The sequence below is a fragment of the Apodemus sylvaticus genome, chromosome 2 (genome assembly GCF_947179515.1).
Source record: "Apodemus sylvaticus chromosome 2, mApoSyl1.1, whole genome shotgun sequence".
Taxonomy (NCBI): Eukaryota; Metazoa; Chordata; class Mammalia; order Rodentia; family Muridae; genus Apodemus; species Apodemus sylvaticus.
Window position 1 is genome coordinate 24,976,587 of NC_067473.1, and position 23,696 is coordinate 25,000,282.

The window sequence follows — 23,696 nt, forward strand, 5'->3', positions numbered from 1 at the left end:
CTTTTTGTTCTAGAGCTTTCAGGTGTACTGTCAAGCTTCTAGTGTATGTTCTCTTCATTTTCTTTATGGATGCACTCAGAGCTTTGAGTGTTCATCTTAGCACTGCATTCATTGTGTCCCATAAGTTTGGGGATGTTGTGTCTTCATCTTCATTAAATTCTAAAATGTTTTCTTATTTCTTCCTTGACCAAGTTATCATTGAGTAGGGTATAGTTCAGCTTCCATGTGTATGTGGGATTTCTGTTGTTTTTGTTGCCATTGAAGACCAGCCTTAGACTGTGGTGATCCAATAGGATACATGGAATTATTTCAATTTTCTTGTATCAGGTGTAGCTTGTTTTGTGATCGAGAGGATGGTCAACTTTGAAGCAGGTACCATGAGGTGCTGAGAAGATATATTCTTCTGGTTTATGATAAAATATTCTTTTGATATCTGTTATAACATGGTCAATAACTGTTGTTAGTTCCATTCTGTATCTGTTTAGTTTGGGTTTCCATGATCTGTCCAATGATGAGGATGTGGTGTTGAAGTCTCCCACTATTGTTTTGTGAGATGCATTGCATGATTTGAGCTTTAGTGAAGTTTATTTTATGAATGTGGGTGCCTACTCATTTGTAACATATAGGTTCACCCAGGGAAATTTAGAGTTGTAGTTTGAGAAGCTGTGTTTTTGTCTTGCTTTAATCTGGTACTTTCTCAGTATGACATTTTTTAAATGGTGGTATATATCTTGTGATATTAGATGCCTGTGATTTACATCTTTTGATTTTATAGGGGATTACACTTTAGAGATTGTGTGTATGTAAGAAGAGACTTTGAATTTTGGACTTTTAACATTTTTGAACCTCTTATGATCTATGGGACCTCTGAGTTGGATTAAGAATATTTTTTGTTATGCTATGGATTGGTATGGCCACAATAGACTCATCCATTTGATCAAGCTTATGTTAGCCAGGGAGTGGAATGTGTGGTTTAAATAAGCTTGACCAAGGCAATACCACTGTTAAAAGTTGTGGCCTCCTTGGAGTAGGTGTGTGACAGTGAGATTGGTCTTTGAGACCCTCCATGTAGTTATAAACTATACAGTCTTTTGTTTGCATGCAGAAGAAGACACAGCTCCTTCTTACAGCTTCTCCAGTGTCATACCATCTTGGACTCTGCTCTATTCTCAATGATGATAATGGACTAATGGACTGAACCTTGGAACCTGACACCCAGCCCCAATTAAATGTTGCCTCTTATAACAAAGTTGCTTTGGTCATTGTGTTTTTCACAGTAAAGGAAAACCTAACTAAGACACTGGGCTTTTTGTTTATCCATATGAACAGAAAAAGGGCTCTGTCAAGACCTGTAATTAATTGTGTTGGGATTTTGATAGGAATGTATTGTATCTATAAATTGCTTTCCCTCAGATGTCCATTTTCTCTATCGTAATCCTTGTTAACTCTGACCATGGGAGCTCTTTCCTTCTCATGATAATTTTTTTCCAGAATTTTCTTTGTTTGGTTCTCTTTGTTTCTACTTGATTGATTTCAGCCCTGAGTTTGATGATTTCCTGTCTTCTACTGCTGTTGGGTGAATTAACTTTTTTGTTCCAGGCCATTCAGGTGTGTCCTTAAGGTGCTAATGTATGCTCTTTCCAGTTTCTTTTGGAGGCACTCCGGGCTATGAGTTTTCCTCTTAGCACTGCTTTCATTGTGTCCCATAATTTGTGTATGTTGTGCCTCTATTTTCTTTAAATTCTAAACAGTCTTTGATTTCTTTATTTCTTCCTTGACCAAGGTGTCGTTGATTATTGTTCAGCTTCCCTGTGTATGTGGGCTTTCTGTTGTTTTTGTTGCTACTGAGGACAACTCTTACTCCATAGTGATCTGATAGGAGGTATGGGGTTATTTTGACCTTCTTATATTTGTTGAAGTATGTCTTGTGATCAATTATATGGTCTATTTTGGAGAAAGTACCATCAGGTACTGAGAAAAATATATATTCTTTTGCATTAGGATAAAATGTTCTCTCTCTCTATATCTGTTAAATCCAATTGGTCCAAAACTTTAATTTGTTTCACTGTGTCCCTGTTTAGTTTCTGCTTTCCTGATCAGTTCATTGAGGAGAGTGGGGTGTTGAAGTCACCCACAATTATTGTGTCAGGTGCAATGTGTGATTTGAGCTTTAGTAAAGATTCTTTGACGAATGTGGATGCACTTGCATTTGGAGCATAGATTTGAAAATCTTTTCTTATAGGTCTTTCATTGCTTGCATAAACTTATACCAAGATACAGTTTATTAATTCTGGGTACTGTATGTTGTGGCTTTCCTAATTTTTTTCAGCTTCTTTATCCTTTCAATAAAAACAGCTACTGACTTTTTTAAGTTCATTATGAATCAAGAGACTTTCCCTGTAGGTGTTTATCAGGTATAGTTCTTTTGTACATCTTTAGGAATCACTTAAGTATACTATCATATCATATGTAAATAGCAATACTTTGACATTGTCCCTTACCTTTTGTATGCCCTTGATGTCATTTTGTTGTCTGATTGCTCAAGGTAGAAATTCATGGGCTATATTAAATAGGTAGGAGCTGCAGTCTCCATTCTAATAGAGTTCTATATTTTAGGAGTAGGAGAATACATAACAGCATGGAGAGAGTATGTCAGTGATTACATCCTAAAGTGTGTATCCATGGGAGAAGCCACATTATTCATACAAAAGACCATTGTCTTGTATACCCTAGTGGGCTTTGAAATCAATCTTTAGCCAAGCTTCCTGGGGCTTATAGAGATCCATCTGTGGTTGTGAGGTCTATGTCTACAGGATAGGACAGAAAACCTGAATAAGTAATATGGTCTCAAAAGTGAGGAGTTACAAATAAATTTTTATTCATCAGAAATACATTTCAAAAACAGGCTTTTAAAGATAATTACTATAAACAGTGAAAAGCAGAAGAAAAAAAGCAATAACAATAATATATAATATCCAATAACATAACAAGTAACAAAACAGCAAAAAAAAAAAACCCCAAAAAACAAAAAACAAAAACAAACAGCAAGCAAAACTCTAACAGTAAATTATATGAACCAGAGTTCTCTCACTACACTTTCAGCAACAGGGACATACAGTCTGTTTCTTCTCTTGGACATGTGGTGGCAGGGAAGTCACCTCAGTTCTCCCCCAAGGGTATTGTTTGTACAGGAAAGGGAATAAATTCCTGAATTGATTGGCTCACTGGCTAAGTAGTTAGTGCCTATCCAACCTGAGGAATTGAATTATGTGGTAGAAGACTCATCCAAGGAATTTTGTGGCTGTTGAGGATGGAGCTCAGCAGGGGCTTCCTGAAGTGGCAACTCATTCTGCAGGAGGCCCTCTTCCTGGGCTGTGGAAATTTCAGCTCTTGCTACACTCTCTGCATCCTAGAAGAGGAAGACAGTTATTAAGACAGAGGCTCCTTGGGAACCTAAATGTCAGCTGTCAGGCTGCTGCCTCTCAACATCTCAACAGGAATGTTATCGTTGATCTTTTAACTGACACCATTGCTGTTATAACTGCAGGCACAGCAAAATATCCAGCAACATTAACCTATTACATGGGCTGACAAGCTGCTGCCCATTTTTATCAGGGTACACCAAAAAATGGGCAATTGGAAGAGACTTCACTGGGTTACAGGAGGAAAGGAAAATGCCACATGCCACACAGATCAAAGAAAAGGGAATAACATATTTCTTATTAGTGTTTGAATTTTAACCCTGCAAGATGCTTCCCACTGGGGAAGTCACATGACCCTTGCGTGACCTCTGACACAGGACCTAGAAATTACTCAAAGCTCTGTAAAGTAGTCCACGTATCATGAGCAGGTGTAGGAATGCTGCATGATATTGATCTATCACCCTTACTGGTCTTCAGAATAAAGAGGAGTAGAAAGGTATACTTGCCATATTTCAGCTTATCTCAAGAGATTCACAACCCAGAATGTGCATAGCCCTAGCAATGACCAAGTACATTCCATGAGGTGGGTGGCTGCTTGGGACTGTGCATTAGAATGGTGCTGTGTGAAAGCAAAGATGGATGCAGTGGGAAAATGTTATCAGTCAGTATAAGCCAGGCTGAGCTGCTTGTACCTACCTGATGTTGTTGGCCCTGGAGGATGCTGGTCTTGTCCTGTTCATCTTTAACATTCAGGTTCAAGTCAATCAGGTATTGCTGAATGATGGTCCAATCAGCATGTACTTCCTTGTTCTCCTGCTTCAGTGTAACCAATCTCTTATTCATAATGTTCTTCTGCATCAGGAGACGGCTGTGCAGGTTGCTAGAGACACAATCTTCATGGTAAGATCCTGCAGGCTCCTCCTCCCATTCCTACATCAAGGTCCCATTAACCCCACCAGGACCTAGGTTCCCAGGAATACCTAATGCAATACATCTCAATACATTCTTGAGAGGTACACAAACAGAGAATAGCAACTTGAGGAAGAAATAAATGATTGCTGCAGCCCAAACACCAATAAGGTTGCATGTCTCTCCAAAGAACACGGTATCTGAAACTATCCATGACAGCCCAATGCATTTCAGCAACATCAATTAGTAGGTTGCAGATACCCTCAATGCAGTCAGTAGAATCAAGAGGAGGGCATTGTATCCTTTTGTTAGATCACATTTAGCCCTGTAAAACCATGCCTGAGTCCCACAGACTTAGAACTGTACCATAACCCTCTCATGATCTGAATCACTTCTAATGAGAGGCTCCTGATGATGCCTGGACAATGTTAGGATGAGTAACAGTCTCTTACAGACTTTGAAACTGACAGGAGAAGTCCCAAGGCACAGTGATGGCTAAAAGGATAGAATCAGACCTGCAGACTCTCCAGTCCAGGAACAAAGGAAGTCAGAAATGGCCATTGCACACCTGGTGACCTCCATGAACAGTACTTACCAATAGAAGTTAATCTCCTTCTTGAGATCCTGGAAGGTCTGTTTGGCCTCAATGTTCTCCTTCTCTAAGATGTGTAGAAATGTCATAATCTCCTTCTCCTTTAACTTTAATTTTTCATATACTGGATTTGGTGTGTAGTATGGCCTGTCCCCAGGAAAATAGAACTCCATGAACATGTGCTTTTTTTAAAAACACCTTTTCAGAAACCAAGACACATATACATCTAAGTATTTTATGTATATATGTATTCATGTATTTATTTATATTTATTTATTTATATTTATATATTTTTTTGTATTTTTGAGACAAGGTTTCTCTGTGTAGCCCTCGCTGTCTTGCAACTCACTGTATAGACAAGGCTAGCCTCAAACTCAGAAATCCATCTGCCACTGCTTCTCAAATGCTGGGAATACAGGTGTGTGCTACCATGGCCTGGCTGAAAATGTGTTTCTTTTTTTTTTTTTTTGTTCGATATTTTTTTTTTATTTACATTTCAAATGTTTTCCCCTTTTCTGGATTACCACTCCCCAAAAGTCCCATAAGCACTCTTCCCTCCCCCTACTCCCTCATCCACCCCTTCCCACTTCCCTGTTCTCGTATTGCCCCATACTGCTACTGTTTTCCATATCCAGGGGCCACTCCTCTGTTCTAAGAACACATGAACATAGACTGGGTCTTGTACTCCCAGCACAGGAAGGTCAATTCCTGGATTCTACATGCTGGGATCTTTTTCATCTTTGGAAACTTTTTATCCTTTCCCAAGGACAGCATAAACTATGTATCCAGATGGAGGGTGCCCTGGCTCCCTGTGTTTACTCATTAGCTCTGGAGGGGCAGTCAAGTCCCTTGTGCTCTCAAGAGCCTAGCTCACAGGTCGTTGCCAACTAGACACCTGTGATTATATTTTCCCTGTTTTGACAACAGGGATTATAATTCCTGGATAACTAACACTTCAGAGGCAGACATTACACATAATTCTTGAGATGAGACCAGACATAAACAATGTTTTATAATCTGCCCAAGAGGTGCAACTGTTTACATAAATGTCCCCATAAAGAGAAGGAACAGTGCTATTTAAAGTGGGGGCTCCCAGACATTAGGACTCACATCACCTTGAAACTGCATGTAAATCCTCAGTCCAATACACATACCACAAGATTCCAAAGTGGGGAGGTAAATATAAAGATACAAAACAGAAGCACTTGTATGCACACCTGGAAGCAAACAGACTCATAGACTGGCACACACAAATTTGGAGCAAAGGACACAGAGCCAGAGAATGAGAAATAAAGACAGAGACAGAAGCAGAGAGAATAGAATGAGAATCAGCAGAAATGTATGCAACAATATGGTCTCAGAGTACACTGAATGTCACAGATCCCTGAATTTAAAAGAGTAGAGAGAAATATAAACATGTAAAAAATTAATTCACAAGAGACACCACAATCATGTGCACACTCACATGCATACACACAGAAACAGATATACACACATGTGTACACACATGCAAGGGAAAAAAGAGACAGAGTAACAGAGAGAGAGAGTGATTCAGAGACAGAAGCATAGAGAACACGAGATTCAGAAGAAATGCATGCAACATTACAGTACCAGAGTATAAGTCACTCAGAGAAAGAGGAACAGGCAGAGCCTCAGGCGTCTAGTCAAGCACTGAGATGAACAATGTGGGACCAGGCCCTTCCATCTGTATCTAGCAGTTTCCAGCACTCAGTCACCTGCCAGTCCAGTACAAACACTCACCACAAACTCTCAGCTCCCAGAACCTCACAAAAGCACCTCTTTTCAAGGGCTTTCCAAAAGCACTCTGGGAACTCACTGACCATTGCCTCTATCCCTGAATTCTTCACTCAGACCACAAGTCCCACTTGTGACCTGGAGGAAGCAGAAGAGTCCATTTCCCATCTCCCTCCTGACCAACCTTCAGGTTCTGCCTCTCCTCTAAGAAGTATTTAGGGACATGAAGTTTGAGCCAGGGATATCATGAAGATACACCTTCCTATGATCAACCACTTAAAGAGACAAGTGTGGCATTGACTCCAGATGAACACCACAGCATTTGGAGCAATGCATACCTCTTGTTCATGGCTCCCTCTGTGACATAGATCAAGCGATCTCTCAGCTCATTTCTCTCTTTTGTAACGAGCTGCAGCTCTCTGGTCAGCCTCTCCTCTTCCTCCTTGGCCTGCTTCTTGCTCAGGAGAGTTACAGGGGATGATGTTGGCCTGCCAGCCCCTGTAGGTAAGAACACAAGCGAACTTAAATGTTGGGAATGCATAGAGTATAGACAGTCTACTCTGAGACCTATAAAGTAGACGACAGGCCTAGAACCCAGTGACACCACACAGAGTTTCGTCCAGGCTTTAGATGCATCCTCAGTGGATCTCAGTTCTCCCATCACTCTATAGAGACTAGGAGATGTAAGCAGCCATGTGTGTCCTCTGTCTCCCTATGTATTCTTATGATGACCACAGAGATGGCTTCTCCTGGCTTATTACCAAATGCAAAGGGAGCAACTTGGCTTCAGAGTCCTTAGTCCTCTGGTTTCACAAGTCACACTGTAAATTCACTATTCACAAGTACTTGAGTGCTGTATGATGTTCAGATCTCCTATCCTGTTGCTCTAGGCCCAGGAAATGGCCTTAAAACATCCTGCAGGGGGAGAACACACTGATTTATTTCCTCTATTGATACAACAAGCACTCCAGAAATGGCCACAGGATGGAATCTCTGCTGGGTTTATCAACTCTGATAGGTCTTTGGTTACAGTACAATAATTCCTGCCACCCACAACCAGTGGGAAAGCTAAGGTGGGAACTTTGAGGGAGAGGAAGTCACAGTAGTTCTGAGAACAAGAGGTTATCAGCAGGGGCACAAATCTCTCCCTGGTACTATTGTCAGAGAAGCTGAAGCTAGAAGCATGGTAGTGAAAGCAGTGATGCCCTTCCCTAAATTGGTGTAGGTTAGATCCTCTGTGACTCCTGATGCTCTCATTCTGTCCCCAAGTAACAACCACAATACTCAGTGAAAGTGAAGAATTGGAATTTGCTAGAAAGGCCAGCTCGGGCCACCCTGCCAGGAAGCTCAATATCCACTTCCCAGTACTTACTCCACATTCTCCAAGACCACCTCCTTTGTCCTTCATTACTCTCAGATGAAAGGCCAGCCCCCTTCCTCCTCTCTCTAGTCTCTCTCCCATCCACATTGGTTCTCCGAAAGAGTTTTCTGAGTCGGGCAAACATGTCTATCAGTGTATCCTCTAGACACTGACTAAGAAACCTCAATGCTCTGCTGTTGCTACAACACTGGTGACATCACAGCTCATGCCAAGAACTCTCTGGAAGACTATAGAATGTTCAAGAAGTGACTGCTGATGTCATGGGTTACATACAGCCTTTCACTCCCTGCTAATTTCCCCCCCTGTATTGAACATGAAGCTTAAGTGCTCTTTCCTGAAGACTCTCCTGGGGCATAGTCACTGAGCCCATCTTCCTTCCAAGTCCATGTTTTACTTAGGCTTAATTGCCATCACCTCAGTAATCCCTGTGTTTCTAACTGAGGGTTTCCTTTTCAAATGCTTCTCAGAAATGTCTCATCCTTTCTCAAATTTTTTTCATTCAGCAATATAAACCTTTAAAATGTACTGAGAAATAACTCCAGTTCTAAAGTGCAGTCAATAGTTCTCCTGTCTTTGGTTGAGGTGCATGAAATTACATCCAGGCAGAGCCTGCAGGGCAGGGTAATATGTGGATGTGTGTTAGGGGCTACACTCATGATATCTTGTGCTTAGCTTTTTTAAAGCTGCCCCAAGATGACTTAACAGAGAGAGAGGGGGGGGGAGAGAGAGAGTTAGTAGCAGTCCTCATGGTTCTGGCAACTGTCAGGTGATCAGTTGGCAGAGGAAAGTAAAATATTGGAGCCACCAATGGAAAGGCCCTCAGGCAGTGTCTCATTTCTGCACCAGTGTCACCAAAGGAGGATTGCTTATAGCCCTCTATAATCTATACAATGAGATTATGTCAGAACAAAATAAAATAGTCAAAATTGGTAAGGGTGTATGAAAATATAATAGATGTATGTTAGTGCATAGAGCAAGGGCCTAACATCTTGTGCTTGGGTTCATCATTGGCCCCACAAACCAGAAAAAACAACTTTCTCAATCAAACAGGGATGGATTAATTAATGCAGACTATAATACTGATTGAACAGGACTACATATTAGATTTTGGGAGCTGAGCCATGGCTACAAACATCTATATTCATCAACTTCTAAAGCAAAAAACAAAAACAAACAAACAAACAAACAAACAAACAAACCCAAAGTACACTTAGCTTCTCTGAAATTGTTGGTAGTGTCCAGGGCTCATTTCTGATCAGGTCATTTTAGATATAAGATTGTATATTGACCATTAATTTGATGGGTCCTGTGTAAATGTTGTTGAATATGATAAATTTAACAAATATCATAAAGAACATAAGAGTATGTGTCAACATGACCTTCCTCTGAGACAAATTACTTTTCTGTGTCAGTGATTTGGCAGGCACATTATAGCAGTAATCGAACTAGGGAGCTGACATAGAACAAAATGTCTGTAGCTACACTGGTGGGTACACACCTCAGCATTAGAAAACCCAGGTCTCTGTCAGTGACTAGTCCTGTCCCACCATTCCTAGGAGCCCCACTTGTAAGCCTAACAACAGTAAAGTGGAAGCAGGATTATCTGAGGTGAAGGTTAGCCTGGGAGGCCAGGTAGAGGATGAAATGGAATTTTTAAGACTGGGTTTCAGAGAAAACACTGAAACACATCCTCCATTCAAGGCCTCACCTACCAATCTTTGTCTATTTTAATGAACTTACCATTTTCTCTCTACAAGTGTTTCTTGCTGAGAGGATGGAAAAGGGGAAATGTTCTTTCTTTTCTAAGGATTTTGTTCTCTCTTGCCCTGGGTTCACATTAAGAAATGAAGAAGGTTTATGGGACATATGGGGAGGGGGGATCTGGGAAAGGGGAAATCATTTGGAATGTAAACAAAGAATATAGAAAATAAAAATATTTAAAAAAAGAAATAATGAATGTGTGTATCACCATCTGGACAAGTGAGTATTATCCACTGCTGCTAGCTTGATACTGTGCCAGTTACAATCTCTAGCTTTCCTGAGTGCCACTGCCACATCACCACATATCAAGTGCTGAGGCCAAAACCCAGTGAACTTTTCGAGGGACTTGACAGACACCATTAGAGATACTATACTTCCTTGCCCTGAGAGTAAATCAAGCAGACACAATGTGAACTTAGTGGGATATTTAACCATACATGTGTCTCCCACCCACACATTTCTGTATTCAATCCAGGGCAGAGTTCATGCACCTCTCTCCTAGCTTTATCTTGATATACTTCCTTAGTGCCCACATATTTTATAGATTTGGGTGTAGTCAAGTAATTGCTGTCCTCATTAAGATGTGAAGAGTATGAATGCCAAGTGGCCTCGCTGTATTTGCTTCTACATGTACATTGTTGGAAATGGAGCATAAGTGAGGAGTGGGACACCAGCACTGGTTCCTGGCTTTTGTGTGCCTAGACTGGTTCACAGGTAAGCTGGAAGGACACTTTGGGATCCTCTGCAGGGACAGAGTGAGGTGCAATTGTCACTGAGAAGGCTGAGCAACACTGCTCAGGCCCCTCATTTCAGGCAACATACACCTTTTCCGTTCTCCTTCCAAGGATCACCTGTTGAGGCCACAGAACTTGTCTAAACATGGTAAGGTCATGCAGAAAATTTTCATAATGATACATTTTTTTCTGATAATTTTTTGTGCCATTGCATAACTGTAACAAATTTGTCAATTGCTCGCCATTTATTTCATACTGTTGTTGTAACATGCCTCCAAGTTCTTCATGTAAAACAAAAGAAAAAAATCTTGACTGAGACCAGGGTCATGCTGTCCATGTACCATGTTATGTACTGTATGTTGTGAGGATTTTACTCAGGAAATTTCACATCTATATCCTTCACCTAGCACCCATCAAATTCAAAGTCAATATGTACTATTACATCTAAAATGGCTTGAGTCAGGGCCCTTTGCTTGTATGATGGTGCTCCCCCACCCACGCACCTTCTCCTCCCCTACTGCTTCAGCACTCCACTCCACTAGGGGATCAATCTTCTATGGGACTAAGGGCCTCCCACATGTTGAGGCAAGGCCATACCCTGCTACAATGTCTCCTGCTCAGGTTTGAGCTGTTGCCCTCATTCCATCTTGGGGTGTGTATTCATCAAACCTTCACTGTTCAACTTAATTCAGTGTTCCTGTAGTTTGTTGGGTGACCCCTGGACACCAACCCTTCCCTTCAGCAGCACCTAGGACAAGGAGCCAAGGACAGGAATGGTGATATCTTGGCCTAAAATATGTGACAAGAGGAATGGGTAATTTATCCCTTGTGATAAGGATTATGAGTCTCTTTGGTGCTTTTTAGGTCCTCGTTGGTCATGTGCAACAGCTTCAAGAGTCCAGTTCTGATTTTCCTTGGGACCATGGTGTTCCCATCATGATTTCTATAGCAGAGAGAACATTGCTAAGTTATATTGCAGTTTATTCATTTACATTGTAAACCCCAAGATTGTGTTATTTACAGAATACATTTTTTTTATGGTGTAGCTCAGAACTAGCATAGACCTTTAACCCAAGAGCTTTCTGTTTACTGTAAACAAGTACTTTATTGTCCATTGGCTTAGCCCAAGTACACACCTTTATTTCAAGGCAAAAGACTGCCAACTTCAGGACAAGAGGCAGAGAAAGGAACCAGTTGAAATGGAATCAATATAACTAAACAAAAGGAAAGTCTTTAAGTTGAAAGATATTTAAAACAATGTGGAAAGGGTTAAAGAATGCTTTCCTTCTGGGAGGTCAGCAGGTAGCAAAGTCAGCTGAGGACTTTCCCTGCCTCTCTGACCTGGCAGGTTTTCACCCCAGCATCTGGCACCTGAGTCTTCATAGTGAAAATTAAATGATTGGCATATGTGTATTGTTTTAAATGTATTTATTAATCATTCCATTCGAATACATCTCAAATGATATACTAATTCCTGGTTATGCCTCTAACAACCCCTCAAACCACATCGTCCCTTTCTCCCTCCCCTTTGCCTGTATGAGGGCCTCCCCCACTCACCCTTTCCTGCCCTACAGATTCAGCATCTCACTACCCTGGGGCATCAATGCTCCACAGGACTAAGGGCCTCTCCTCCCATTGCTGTCAGGCAGGGCCATCCTCTGCTACAATGTATCTGGAGCTAAAGATCCCTCCCTGTACACTCCTCTGTTTATGGTCTACTCACTGGGAACATTGGGTGATCCTGGCAATAGATGTTGTTCTTCCAGTGGGGTTGCAATTCCCCTTGACCCTTCAGCTTTTCCCCTAGTTTCCCCACCAGTTTCCCTGACCTCAGTCTAATGGGTGGCACCAAGGGTAAGTTGCCTGCTGGACTTCCCTAAGAACCTTCACAAGAGTTTCCTGTCAGCAAACACCTCTTGACCACACCATCAGTGTCTGCAGTTATGATGGATCCCCAGGTAGGGCAGCCCCTGGACGTCCCTTCCTTCTGTTTCTGCTCCATTTGTTGTCCCTCTTCTTACTTTGCTAAGGAACATTTATGGGTTAAAATTTCAAAATGAGTGTGTGGCATAATCCATTTAAGGAGGGGGGTCACAGGGTTGTTTGAGTGTGTGGAGGTGTACCTATCCCATGGAGGTGGTCTCTACAGGTTCTATTTCCCCTTTCTGCACATTAGGGCTAAAATCCTCCCCCTTGGGTCCTGGGAACCTCACGTTTCCCTGGTGTCTGGGTCCCTCACGTGGCTAACCCAGTTCCTCATCCCCCCTGCTACATATTTTTGTTCCATTTCCAGACCCTCTTTCCTTCTCTCCTATCTTCTCCAGTACCTAATACTGCCCCTCATTTCCTCCCTCAACTCTGTCTCTCCCAGGTCTCCTCTACCTCTACTTCCCACCATCATCCTGATATCCCCTCAATGCAGGACTGAAGCAGCCATGCCCTGGTCTCCCTTCCTTCTAAGGTCCATAGAGTCTTTGGGTTGTATCATGGACATTGTGAACTTAATGGCAAATATCAACTTTTCAGTAAACAAATACCATGTGTGTTCCTTTGTGTCTGGGTTACCTAACTCAGGATATTTTCTAGATCATCCAGTTGCCTGCAAATTGTATGAAGTCATTGGTTTTTTAATTGCTTAGTATACTCCATTCTTTACCCATAGTTTCTGTATCCATTCTTCCATAGAGGGACATCTGGGTTCTTTCTGGCCTCTGATTATTATGAATAAGTCTGCTATGAACATAGTGGAATATGTATCCTTTTTATATGTCACAACATTTTTGGGTATATTCCCAAAAGTGGTATAGCTGGGTCTTCAGGTATAACCATTTCCAGTTTTCTTTGGAACCACCAGATTGTTTTCTTCTTATTCAGAAGTGGAATCCACTGTTGACTTTGGAAGCATCCTTGTGATTTAGGATGCATGTGTATGCTGTCAGAAGGAACTAGTGGGAAAGATTACTAGGATGAGCAATACTAGAAACACGTTTTAGTTGGCCTTAATTTGTGCACATGCTCACACCTCTGTGCATCATCCTTTTATCTGAGTGCTTCTTTCTCTGACAGCTCTGGAACTATTCTGTTGGTTTACCAGAGATGGCTTGCACCTCTCTGACTGGGAGCCTCAGATGGGCACCCCAGGATGCCAGGGTGTTACAGTCCACATCTGCAGATCGTCTTCATCCTCCCAGGAAGCCTGTCCTAAAGGAAATGGGATTACACTTCACCAGGGGGATTTGGAACAGGAGCAACTTCCTGACTGATGGTTTCCTCCCATAGAATCTTTAAAATAGAGTTGCTTCCCATTTGTCAGTTTTTGTTTCTGTTTTTTTTTTCTATTACCTGAAATTAAATACACAAGATAGATTTTTTCAAGACTTACTTTGTGAATTTATATCCTTGTGTTGTTTACATGGGGCAATTTATTACATATTCAAATTAGAAACATCTTAGAATGCTTTAATTTTTTCCCCTAACAGTTTAGCAGACAGCAAATGTCTTGCCCATATCTCTCAAAGGACCCATAAGTGCTTTAGCAATCTGAAGGAATGAACAAGGAATATTATGCTTATGAGACAATAAATTATTAACCATAAATATCATATTCTCAGTTATTAGATATTTGAGACAAACCCTGAAGGGCCCAGAATTGAATTTGAAAAGCTAGTCTTCGCCTTCCCCTTCTCCCCTCAGCTGGCCAGGTGAGTGAAAGACTCTGGGCAGCAGCGGTGAAGGTGGACACAGCATGACGGAGAGGAGGACAGGGAAGAGCCTGGCCAGGGAGGGCTGTGCCAGCTGAGGGGTGTCAATGGCATGAGGCCCCCAGTGGGTCAGGGCCGAGGCCTGAGGAAGGCCGTGTCCAGATAGTGCAGACCCTCAGCAGCTGCTTGTTGCCTTTAGAGGCCTTAGACTGAGAGCGCAGGGCAGGCACAGTGCATGACTCAAGCACCAGGCCTGGTGGCACAACTGAGACATCAATGCTGAGCTGTGGCGGCTGGTCAAGATCCTGCTGCTGGGCACAGGCTAGAGCAGCAAGTCCACCTTCCTCAAGCAGATGCACATCATCCAGGGCCTGGAGTTCAACCAGAAGGCGCTGCTGGAGTTCCTCTACACCATCCATCTTCAATAACATCTTTAAGATTACTTTGATCTCTGCTTTTCCCCAACTGAGGTTTCCTCTCAGAAGATTCTAGCTGTGGTCCTGAGACTTGAGACCCTCATGCCAGAATGAACAAGGAGGTATGCACTGGCTGGAAACTTGATGACAAGACCCAAGGATGCTTGTAGACCCTCGGGACAAGCTCAGCATTCCCTGGCAGCACTCCGAGAAGGAGAAGCAGGGGTTTTTCTGATGGCCTTGAGAACAATGCAGGCCTGCCTGTGGAGCCTGCCACCTTCCAGCTTCATGTGCCAGTGCTGCGTGCACTCTGGAGAGACTCGGGGATCAGGGAAGCCTTCAGCCGCGGAAGCGAGTTACAGCTGGGTGAATCAGTGAAGTACTTCCTGGATAACTTAGACCAGATTGGCCAACTGAACTACTTCCCCAGTAAACAAGACATCCAGTTGGCTAGAAAGGCCACCAATGGAATCGTGGAACATGATTTTATTATAAAGAAAATCTCATTTAAGATGGTGGATGTGGGAGGCCAGAGGTTGCAGCGCCAGAAGTGGTTCAAGTGCTTCCCTGGGATCACATCCATCCTGTTCATGGAGTCCTCCAGTGAGTACAACCAGGTCCTCATGGAGGTGAGGCACACCAGCTGGCTGGTGGAGTCCATGAACATCTTCTAGACCATCATCAACAACGAGCTCTTCTTCAATGTTTCTATCATCCTCCTCCTCAACACGATGGACCTCCTGGTGGAGAAGGTGAAGTTAGTGAGCATTTAGAAGCTCTTCCATGATTTCAAGGGTGACCCCACATGGCTGGAGGATGTCCAGCACTACCTAGTGCAGTGCTTTGACAGGAAGCACAGGATCTGAGCAACCCCTGTTCCACCACTTCACCACTGCCATAGACACCAAGAACATCCTGTCCTGTTTCATGCTGTGAAGGACATGATCCTGCAGGAGAACCTGAAAGACATCATGTTGCAGTGAGAGACAGTCCCTCTGCCGTCCTCTCATGGCTTCCTTGGCCTGTGGCCACGTGTCTCTGATGTGTCTGCCTCCTGCATGGACCTGCAGTGTTTGTCTCAAATGTATGCCATCCAAAACCTGACCCTAGAATACTGGACTAGCAGCCACAACAGCGAACTCCTGGCAGAAGGACTTCGGTGAGTCAGTGTGAGCTACTGAGTCAGGGACTGCAAAACCGATGAATCCACTCCATAGCCCTGGTGTTGATTTGTAAAACCTTGGAACACAGCTTCCTCCCTCCCTTCAGAAACTCTTCCTTGCTGACACAACTTAACCAAGGTTCAGGTTTGCATAGACACACACCGGTGCTCCCATTAATGAAACACAACCCCAGCTGATCTTGCAGACGACTCTTCCCTCTGACATGCAGGTTCTCACTGAGACACACGAACTTGGAAGCTTGGCCTCACATTAGGCTGTAGAGGGGCAAGCGATGCAGCTAAGCTCAGAGTGGCCAAGCTCAGGCCTCAGTGCCACCTCCCAAAGTGAACACACCTCCTTTAAGATTGTGCCATCGCCTTCCAAGGCTCTGCTCTCAGGCATTTCAGGATGAGCAAAGAGGCCGGGTCAGGGGTTCACTCTCCCTACTGTAGAGAACAGGTGGGAGCTGTGTCCCTGCTTAGTGCCCTGGCAGCCACTCTCCATGGCTCCATGCCCAGCAGGTCACAGTGTGGGAAGGTGGCAGCTCTGGCCAGCCTGTGCACACATAGTGGTGCTCTCTACTCCTTCGCCTGTCCCTCCACAGCCCATGGCAAAGATGCATAACCAAGTGCCTTGTAGGTTGTCTTACTTGATGGTGGCATGTAGTGTCCCCTGTTCTGGGCTGTGACAGTGGCCAGAGATGCTCTGTAGGCCTAGAACATCTTCAGTCTTGGCTTCTTGGTGGGCCCCAGCCTCTGGCCGTTCAGGTGCAGCCCTGGGTTCTGCACACCATCCTCACCATTGCCTTCACACAGCATGCTCTGCTCTCAGAGCAGTCTGGCAGGCTGCATTCTGTTGCTGTGCATACAAAGCCAGTTGGCATCCTCCTTGCCCTGGTCCATGAGGGTGCAGAAGGCTGGGGACCTCAGCGTTACCTCCTAATACTTGGCCTGTTCTGTCCAGCCTCCTGCAGTCATCCACTGTTTTTTTAAATATATTGCATTCCAGGCCTGCCCCTCTGTACATTTTTTTTTTTAAATTCTGCTCCATCTTTTACCAGTGTACATCTTTTTTTTTAAAAAATTCGGTATATTTTTTTTATTTACATTTCAAATGATTTCCCCTTTCCTAACCCTCCCACTCCCAAAAAGTCCCGTAAGCCCCCTTCTCTCCCCCTGTCCTCCCACCCACCCCTTCCCACTTCCCCGTTCTGGTTTTGCTGAATACTGCTTCATTGAGTCTTTCCAGAACAAGGGGCCACTCTTCATTTCTTCTTGTACCTCATTTGATGTGTAGATTATGTTTTGGGTAATCCAGGTTTCTAGGTTAATATCCACCTATTAGTGAGTGCATACCATGATTCACCTTTTGAGTCTGGGTTACCTCACTTAGTATGATGTTCTCTAGCTCCATCCATTTGCCTAAGAATTTCATGAATTCATTGTTTCTAATGGCTGAATAGTACTCCATTGTGTAGATATACAACATTTTTTGCATCCACTCTTCTGTTGAGGGATACCTGGGTTCTTTCCAGCATCTGGCAATTATAAATAGGGCTGCTATGAACATAGTAGAGCATGTATCCTTATTACATGGTGGGGAATCCTCTGGATATATGTCCAGGAGTGGTATAGCAGGATCTTCTGGAAGTGAGGTGCCCAGTTTTCAGAGGAACCGCCAGACTGATTTCCAGAGTGGTTGTACAAATTTGCAACCCCACCAGCAGTGGAGGAGTGTTCCTCTTTCTCCACACCCTCTCCAACACCTGCTGTCTCCTGAATTTTTAATCTTAGCCATTCTGACTGGTGTAAGGTGAAATCTCAGGGTTGTTTTGATTTGCATTTCCCTAATGACTAATGAAGTTGAGCATTTTTTAAGATGCTTCTCCGCCATCCGAAGTTCTTCAGGTGAGAATTCTTTGTTTAACTCTGTACCCCATTTTTTAATAGGGTTGTTCGGTTTTCTGGAGTCTAACTTCTTGAGTTCTTTATATATATTGGATATTAGCCCTCTATCTGATGTAGGATTGGTGAAGATCTTTTCCCAATTTGTTGGTTGCCGATCTGTCCTCTTGATGGTGTCCTTTGCCTTACAGAAACTCTGTAACCTTATGAGGTCCCATTTGTCAATTCTTGCTCTTAGAGCATATGCTATTGGTGTTCTGTTCAGAAACTTTCTCCCTGTACCGATGTCCTCAAGGGTCTTCCCCAGTTTCTTTTCTATTAGCTTCAGAGTGACTGGCTTTATGTGGAGGTCCTTGATCCATTTGGATTTGAGCTTAGTACAAGGAGACAAGGATGGATCAATTCCCATTCTTCTGCATGCTGACCTCCAGTTGAACCAGCACCATTTGTTGAAAAGGCTATCTTTTTTCCATTGGATGTTTTCAGCCTCTTTGTCGAGGATCAAGTGGCCATAGGTGTGTGGGTTCATTTCTGGATCTTCAATCCTGTTCCATTGATCCTCCTGCCTGTGACTGTACCAATACCATGCAGTTTTTAACACTATTGCTCTGTAGTATTGTTTGAGGTCAGGGATACTGATTCCCCCAGATTTTCTTTTGTTGCTGAGAATAGTTTTAGCTATCCTGGGTTTTTTGTTGTTCCAGATGAATTTGATAATTGCTCTTTCTAACTCTGTGAAGAATTGAGTTTGGATTTTGATGGGTATTGCATTGAATCTGTAGATTGCTTTTGGCAAATTGCCATTTTAACTATATTGATTCTACCGATCCATGAGCATGGGAGGTTTTCCCATTTTTTGAGGTCTTCTTCCATTTCCTTCTTCAGAGTCTTGAAGTTCTTGTCATACAGATCTTTCACATGTTTGGTAAGAGTAACACCAAGATACTTTATACTGTTTGTGGCTATTGTGAAGGGGGTCATTTCCCTAATTTCTTTCTCAGCCTGCTTATCCTTTGAGTATAGGAAGGGCACTGATTTGCTTGAGTGGATTTTATAACCTGCCACTTTGCTGACGTTGTTTATCAGCTGTAGGAGCTCTCTAGTGGAGTTCTTTGGGTCACTTAGGTAGACTATCATGTCATCTGCAAATAATGATAGTTTGACTTCTTCCTTTCCAATTTGTATCCCTTTGACCTCCTTATGTTGTTGAACTGCCTGAGCTAGTACCTCAAGTACAATATTGAAAAGATAAGGAGAAAGGGGGCAGCCTTGTCTGGTCCCTGAGCCTCCTTGTCTGGTCCCCCAGCCTCCTGCAGTCATCCCACTGTTTTTTTTAATATATTGCATCCCGGCCTGCCCCTCTGTAAATTAATTACTTTCTGGGAGCTCGGGTGTGAATTATAACTTCTCCAGAGTGTTCTTTAGCTCCCTAACTCATATAAGGGCCCTGTCTGCAAGTGAACTGCTCCTGACACTTGATCCCTATTGCATCTCATTTCAGCCACCAGACACACAGGATTCTTAGAGCAGATGGCAAGCTAGGAGACAGAATGGGACCACTTCTTAGAGCCCTCTTTATTGCTGTGCTCTGACTAGGAAGTAGCGGTCAGTCTCTCGCTCACTTGCTTCCCCTCTGTGCTCAACGATTTATATCAGTGCTTGCTGAGCTTCTGGCTCTTTCCTGTGAGGAGAGAACAGCTGTCTGCCTGCTTCACCAAGTCTTCACAAGCTGAGGGGTGTGGCCAGGTTAGTATCAGGGACCAGCAACCTTTCAGGGATCCCTGGGGGTTTCAGGTCCACACACAGTGAGCAGCCCTTACCAGGTGCCCCTTGTATCTCAGTGCTGAGACTTCAAACAGACAACCTGTTCCCAGCCACTGCTGGGCCACAGTGACCGAGGTGAGTGTGGGGTTGCCAGGGAGAGCGCTGTCCTCTGATAGCCTGCACATATGTACCAGTCTCTGAAAGCCGGCAGCACGTGATTAGCAAGATGTGAACCTCAGCTGAGCAGAACCCATGTGAATGGGCAGAGGCCACCACCCCTGGAGCTGAGCCTGACTGAGTCCTCTGTGACAGGACACCACACTCTGTTATCTGTGAAGTGGTGCAATCCGAAGACAAGGCTGGGGTCATTTGCACGTTTCTACATGTAGATTGTAGTCAGGTTTCCTCCCAGACCTTAGATTTTTGTATATGTATTTTTTAATTTTAATTTCACTGTTACCTTGACTATTGTCTTTTATGTTGCAATGTTGGAAAAATAGGAGGTATTTGACCTCATCTATTACTGCAAAAAATTAAATAATGTGACAATAAACGTCCTAAAAATAAAAAAAAGAAAGAAAAGAAAGAAAAGAAAAGAAAACCTAGTCTTTATGTTGCATAGGGATTAATGGAACCATTGAAGCTCTCTGGTAAATGAAGATAAATAAGAAGTACCATTACCATCTAGTGGCCAATTGTGTCACTGCCACCCTTTGAATCCTTGCTGAACCTCTGCTCTGATTCCCAGGTTCTGTAAACAGTTAAGCATCCCTGGAAGGGGGAGAGTCCATTCTTCCTGCTTTAGGAGCCAATCAGAGGTTGCCAAGGAGAGCCAATGAGAGACTGTCAAGCAGATGCTAGTGTTTAGACACTAACCTTTCCCTGTTGTTTCATCTTGATGAAAGAATGTGATCTGAGTGATAAATCGCTTTGGATTTTATTAAAACTTCCTTTTGAAGTGGGTTTTTGTCACAGTTCTGTGGTCACTGGATTAACATACTATTTTCTCTTTTATATTAGTGTGAGTGTAAATTTCCATCTAACAAGGCAAGTTTAAATTTTAATTCTTAAGCTTCCTTTATTCCTGACATAATTTTTCTGACACAGGCAGCATAGATTTTCCTCTCTAACATTCATTCATTGCTTCTTACTGTGCTGACATTTTTGCCCCTGTTTTTACAGTGACTGCCAATGCCTTCAGATCTTGTTTATCTGCTACCAATTTCCCTTGTATCGATTTTTTCAGGAAATAATTTACTTAGTCTCTGTCTCTTTGTTTCTGTCTCGTATGCATGTGCACACACACATGCAAAGACAGAATCCATGTTGGGCTCCCTCTATAACACCCACTTTCCGTTTAGACACAGGGTCTCTCTTTGGAGCTGTAGCCTGCCATTTTAGCTAGACTGGCTGGCCAGTGAGCCCTTGGCATCCACAGGGACATTTTCCGCTGGGAGACGTCATCATCATGGGTGTCATGTTAAATCCACGCCTATTTTAAAAATTATTTAGCATTCTCTTGTCAGAAACTATATCTGAATAGTTTTGCTGCTTCCTATTTGTTCTTTAGCAAACAGGATACTTAGCATTGTGTTACTGTTGAATTTGATATTCATGTTGCTTCATGCTTCTGGGGTGGATTGCTTTTAGTGTGTGTGTGTTTTGTGTGTGTGTATGTGTGTCTTTGTGACCATTTGCCACATGTGTTCAGTTGTACATGGAGTTCAGAAGAGGGCATCAGGCTCCTCAGAGCTGGACTTTCTTGTGAACCAACCATGTGGATGCTGGGAACTGAACTCAGGTCCTCTTAATTTGATGGGTCCCATGTAAAGGTTTTTAGAACATTATAAAGTTAACAAACATCATACAGAGCACAACAGGATGGGATCACCATGACCTTACTCTTAGTCAAGTTACTTTTTCTGTGCCAATTATTGCATATTACAGCAACAATCTCAAATAGGGGGCAGACATGGAACAAAATGGCTGTAGCTATACTGGTGAGTACAGGCCTCAGCATTAGAAAACCCAGGTCTCTCTCAGTGACTAGGGCTGACCTAAGAGCCCTAGGAGCCCCACTTGTAAACCTACATATTAGAAAGTGGAAGCAGGAATATCTGAGCTGAAGGTTAACCTGGCAAGCCAGGTAGAGGACCACATGGAATATTTGGGAGCCTGTTTCAGGAAACAAAACTGAAAAATACCATACATCCAAGGCCTCGGCTATGAATCCTTGTCTATTATAAAGAACTTACCATTCTCTCCTTAGGAGTCTTTCATTCTGGAAGGATGGAGAAGTGGAGGTAATCTTTCTTTTCTAAAGATTTTGATCTCTCTTTCCCTAGGTCCACATTAAGAACAAATGAAAGTTCTGAACAACTGTGTAATATGCACTGCCTCTAGCATGATACTGTGCCAATGACAATCTCTAGCTTCCCTGAGTGCTGGTGCCCCATTATGAAGTATCAAGTGCTGAGGCTATAGCCCAGTGAACCCCAAGGGGCTAGAGAGAAGCCATCAGAGATACTCCACTTCCTTGTCCTGAGATTAATTCAACAGACACATTGTGAACTTAGTGGGCTATTTAAATATACATCTTTCTCCCACCCCACGTTCCTTCGTTCAGTCCAGGGCAGAGTTCATGCACCTCTATCCCAGATTTATCTTAATACATTTCCCCCAAGCCCACGTCTTTTAGAAAATTGAGTGTAGTCCCGCAATTGCTGCCCTCAGTGAGATGTGAAGAGCATCAATAACAAGTGAGCACACTGCATTTGCCTACACATGTACAGTCATGGAAAATGGGGCATAAGGGATGAGGGGTCACCAGCACTGTGTCCTGGAATTTGTGTTCTGAGACCTGGTTCACAGGAAATGTGGAAGGACACTTGGGGACCCCCTGCAGGGACAGAGTGAGGTAGAATGGGCCCTGAGAAGACTGAGCAACACTGCTCAGGCCCCTCCTTTCAAGTAACAAACACAGTCTCTGTTCTTTCAAGGAGCTCAGGTTGAGGCCACAGGACTTATCTAAACATGGAAGGTCATGCAGATATCTTTCCTAATGGTACAATTCTTCTTGGTAAGCCGTTCCCCCTTGCAAATCTGTAGCAAACCTGTCACATCACAGCCATCTATTTCATAATGTTGCTGTAATATGCCTACCAGTCATGGATGTAAAACAAAATAAAATAAAATCTTGATTCAGACCAGGGTCATGCTGGCCACGTACTATGTAATGTTCTGCATGTTGTGAGGTTTGTTAAACTTATTAATTTCCACATCTATTTACATCCCATAGACCCATCAAATTCAAGGTCAGTATTACTATTATGTCTAAAATAGCTTGAGTCAGGGTCCACATAGGGCAGCATTTCCAGCCCTTGTGCATGAGCTCTTGTGGTTTTAACACAGAGCTGGCCCTGAGAAATAGGTAGTGCATATTATTGGTCAGTCTTGAGGAATGCATTCAATAAACCATTTCTGTTTAACTGAATTTAGTGTTTGTTTGGTTTGTTGAGTGACCCCTAGACTTGAACCTTTCCATTTATCAGCACTTAAGACACTGAGCCAAGGTCAGGAATGGTGACATCTTACAATACATTGTGTGACAGTAGGATGGGTGATTTATCCATTGTGATAAGGATCAGGGGTGTACTTGGTGCTTTTTAGGTGCCTATTAGCCATGTGAAACACCTTCAAGAGCCCAGTTCTGATTTTCCTTGGGACCATTTTGTTCCCATGATGATGCACTCAGACATGCCTGGGAACAACCAGAACAATTGACAGAGAGCTGGATTTCTATAATGAAGGTAACATTGCTAACTTCTGTTGCAGGATATTTGTTCTGATTGTAAACTACAATAGTGTGTTATTTACTGAAAACAAACAAACAAACAAATGATTTTACAGTTTAGCCCAGCCCTAGCACAGACCTTGAACCCAAGAGCTTTCTGTTTATTTTACTTTCTTGTCCTGTGGCTCAGCCCTAGCACACACCTGTATTGCAAAGCAAAAGGAGGTCAACTTCAGGACAAGAGGCAGAGCAAGTAACCCTTGAAAGGGAATGAATATAAGTAAACCAAAGGAAGGTCTTTAAGTTGTAAGATATTGAGGACAGTGTGGAGTGGGAGGGTCAGGTGAGGGCTTTCCCTGCCTCTCTGACCAGGCAGGTTTTCACCTCAGCATCTGGCTCCC

The 23,696-nt window shown here is 43.0% G+C and overlaps 1 protein-coding gene and 1 pseudogene across 1 annotated transcript; one reads left to right on the plus strand and one right to left on the minus strand.

Moving 5' to 3' along the window:
- Nucleotides 1-3,265: 3,265 nt before the first annotated feature.
- LOC127677281 (disks large homolog 5-like) lies at nucleotides 3,266-11,937 on the minus strand. Its single transcript, XM_052172386.1, has 6 exons — nucleotides 11,896-11,937; nucleotides 8,051-8,246; nucleotides 7,017-7,176; nucleotides 4,927-5,070; nucleotides 4,119-4,302; nucleotides 3,266-3,409 (listed from the first exon to the last, which is right to left on the minus strand). Exons 1-6 carry the CDS (start codon nucleotides 11,935-11,937, stop codon nucleotides 3,266-3,268), a joined length of 870 nt encoding a protein of 289 aa, XP_052028346.1.
- A 2,656-nt stretch (nucleotides 11,938-14,593) lies between these two features.
- Nucleotides 14,594-15,654, plus strand: LOC127677321 (guanine nucleotide-binding protein subunit alpha-12-like; annotated as a pseudogene).
- The last annotated feature ends 8,042 nt before the right edge of the window (nucleotides 15,655-23,696 follow it).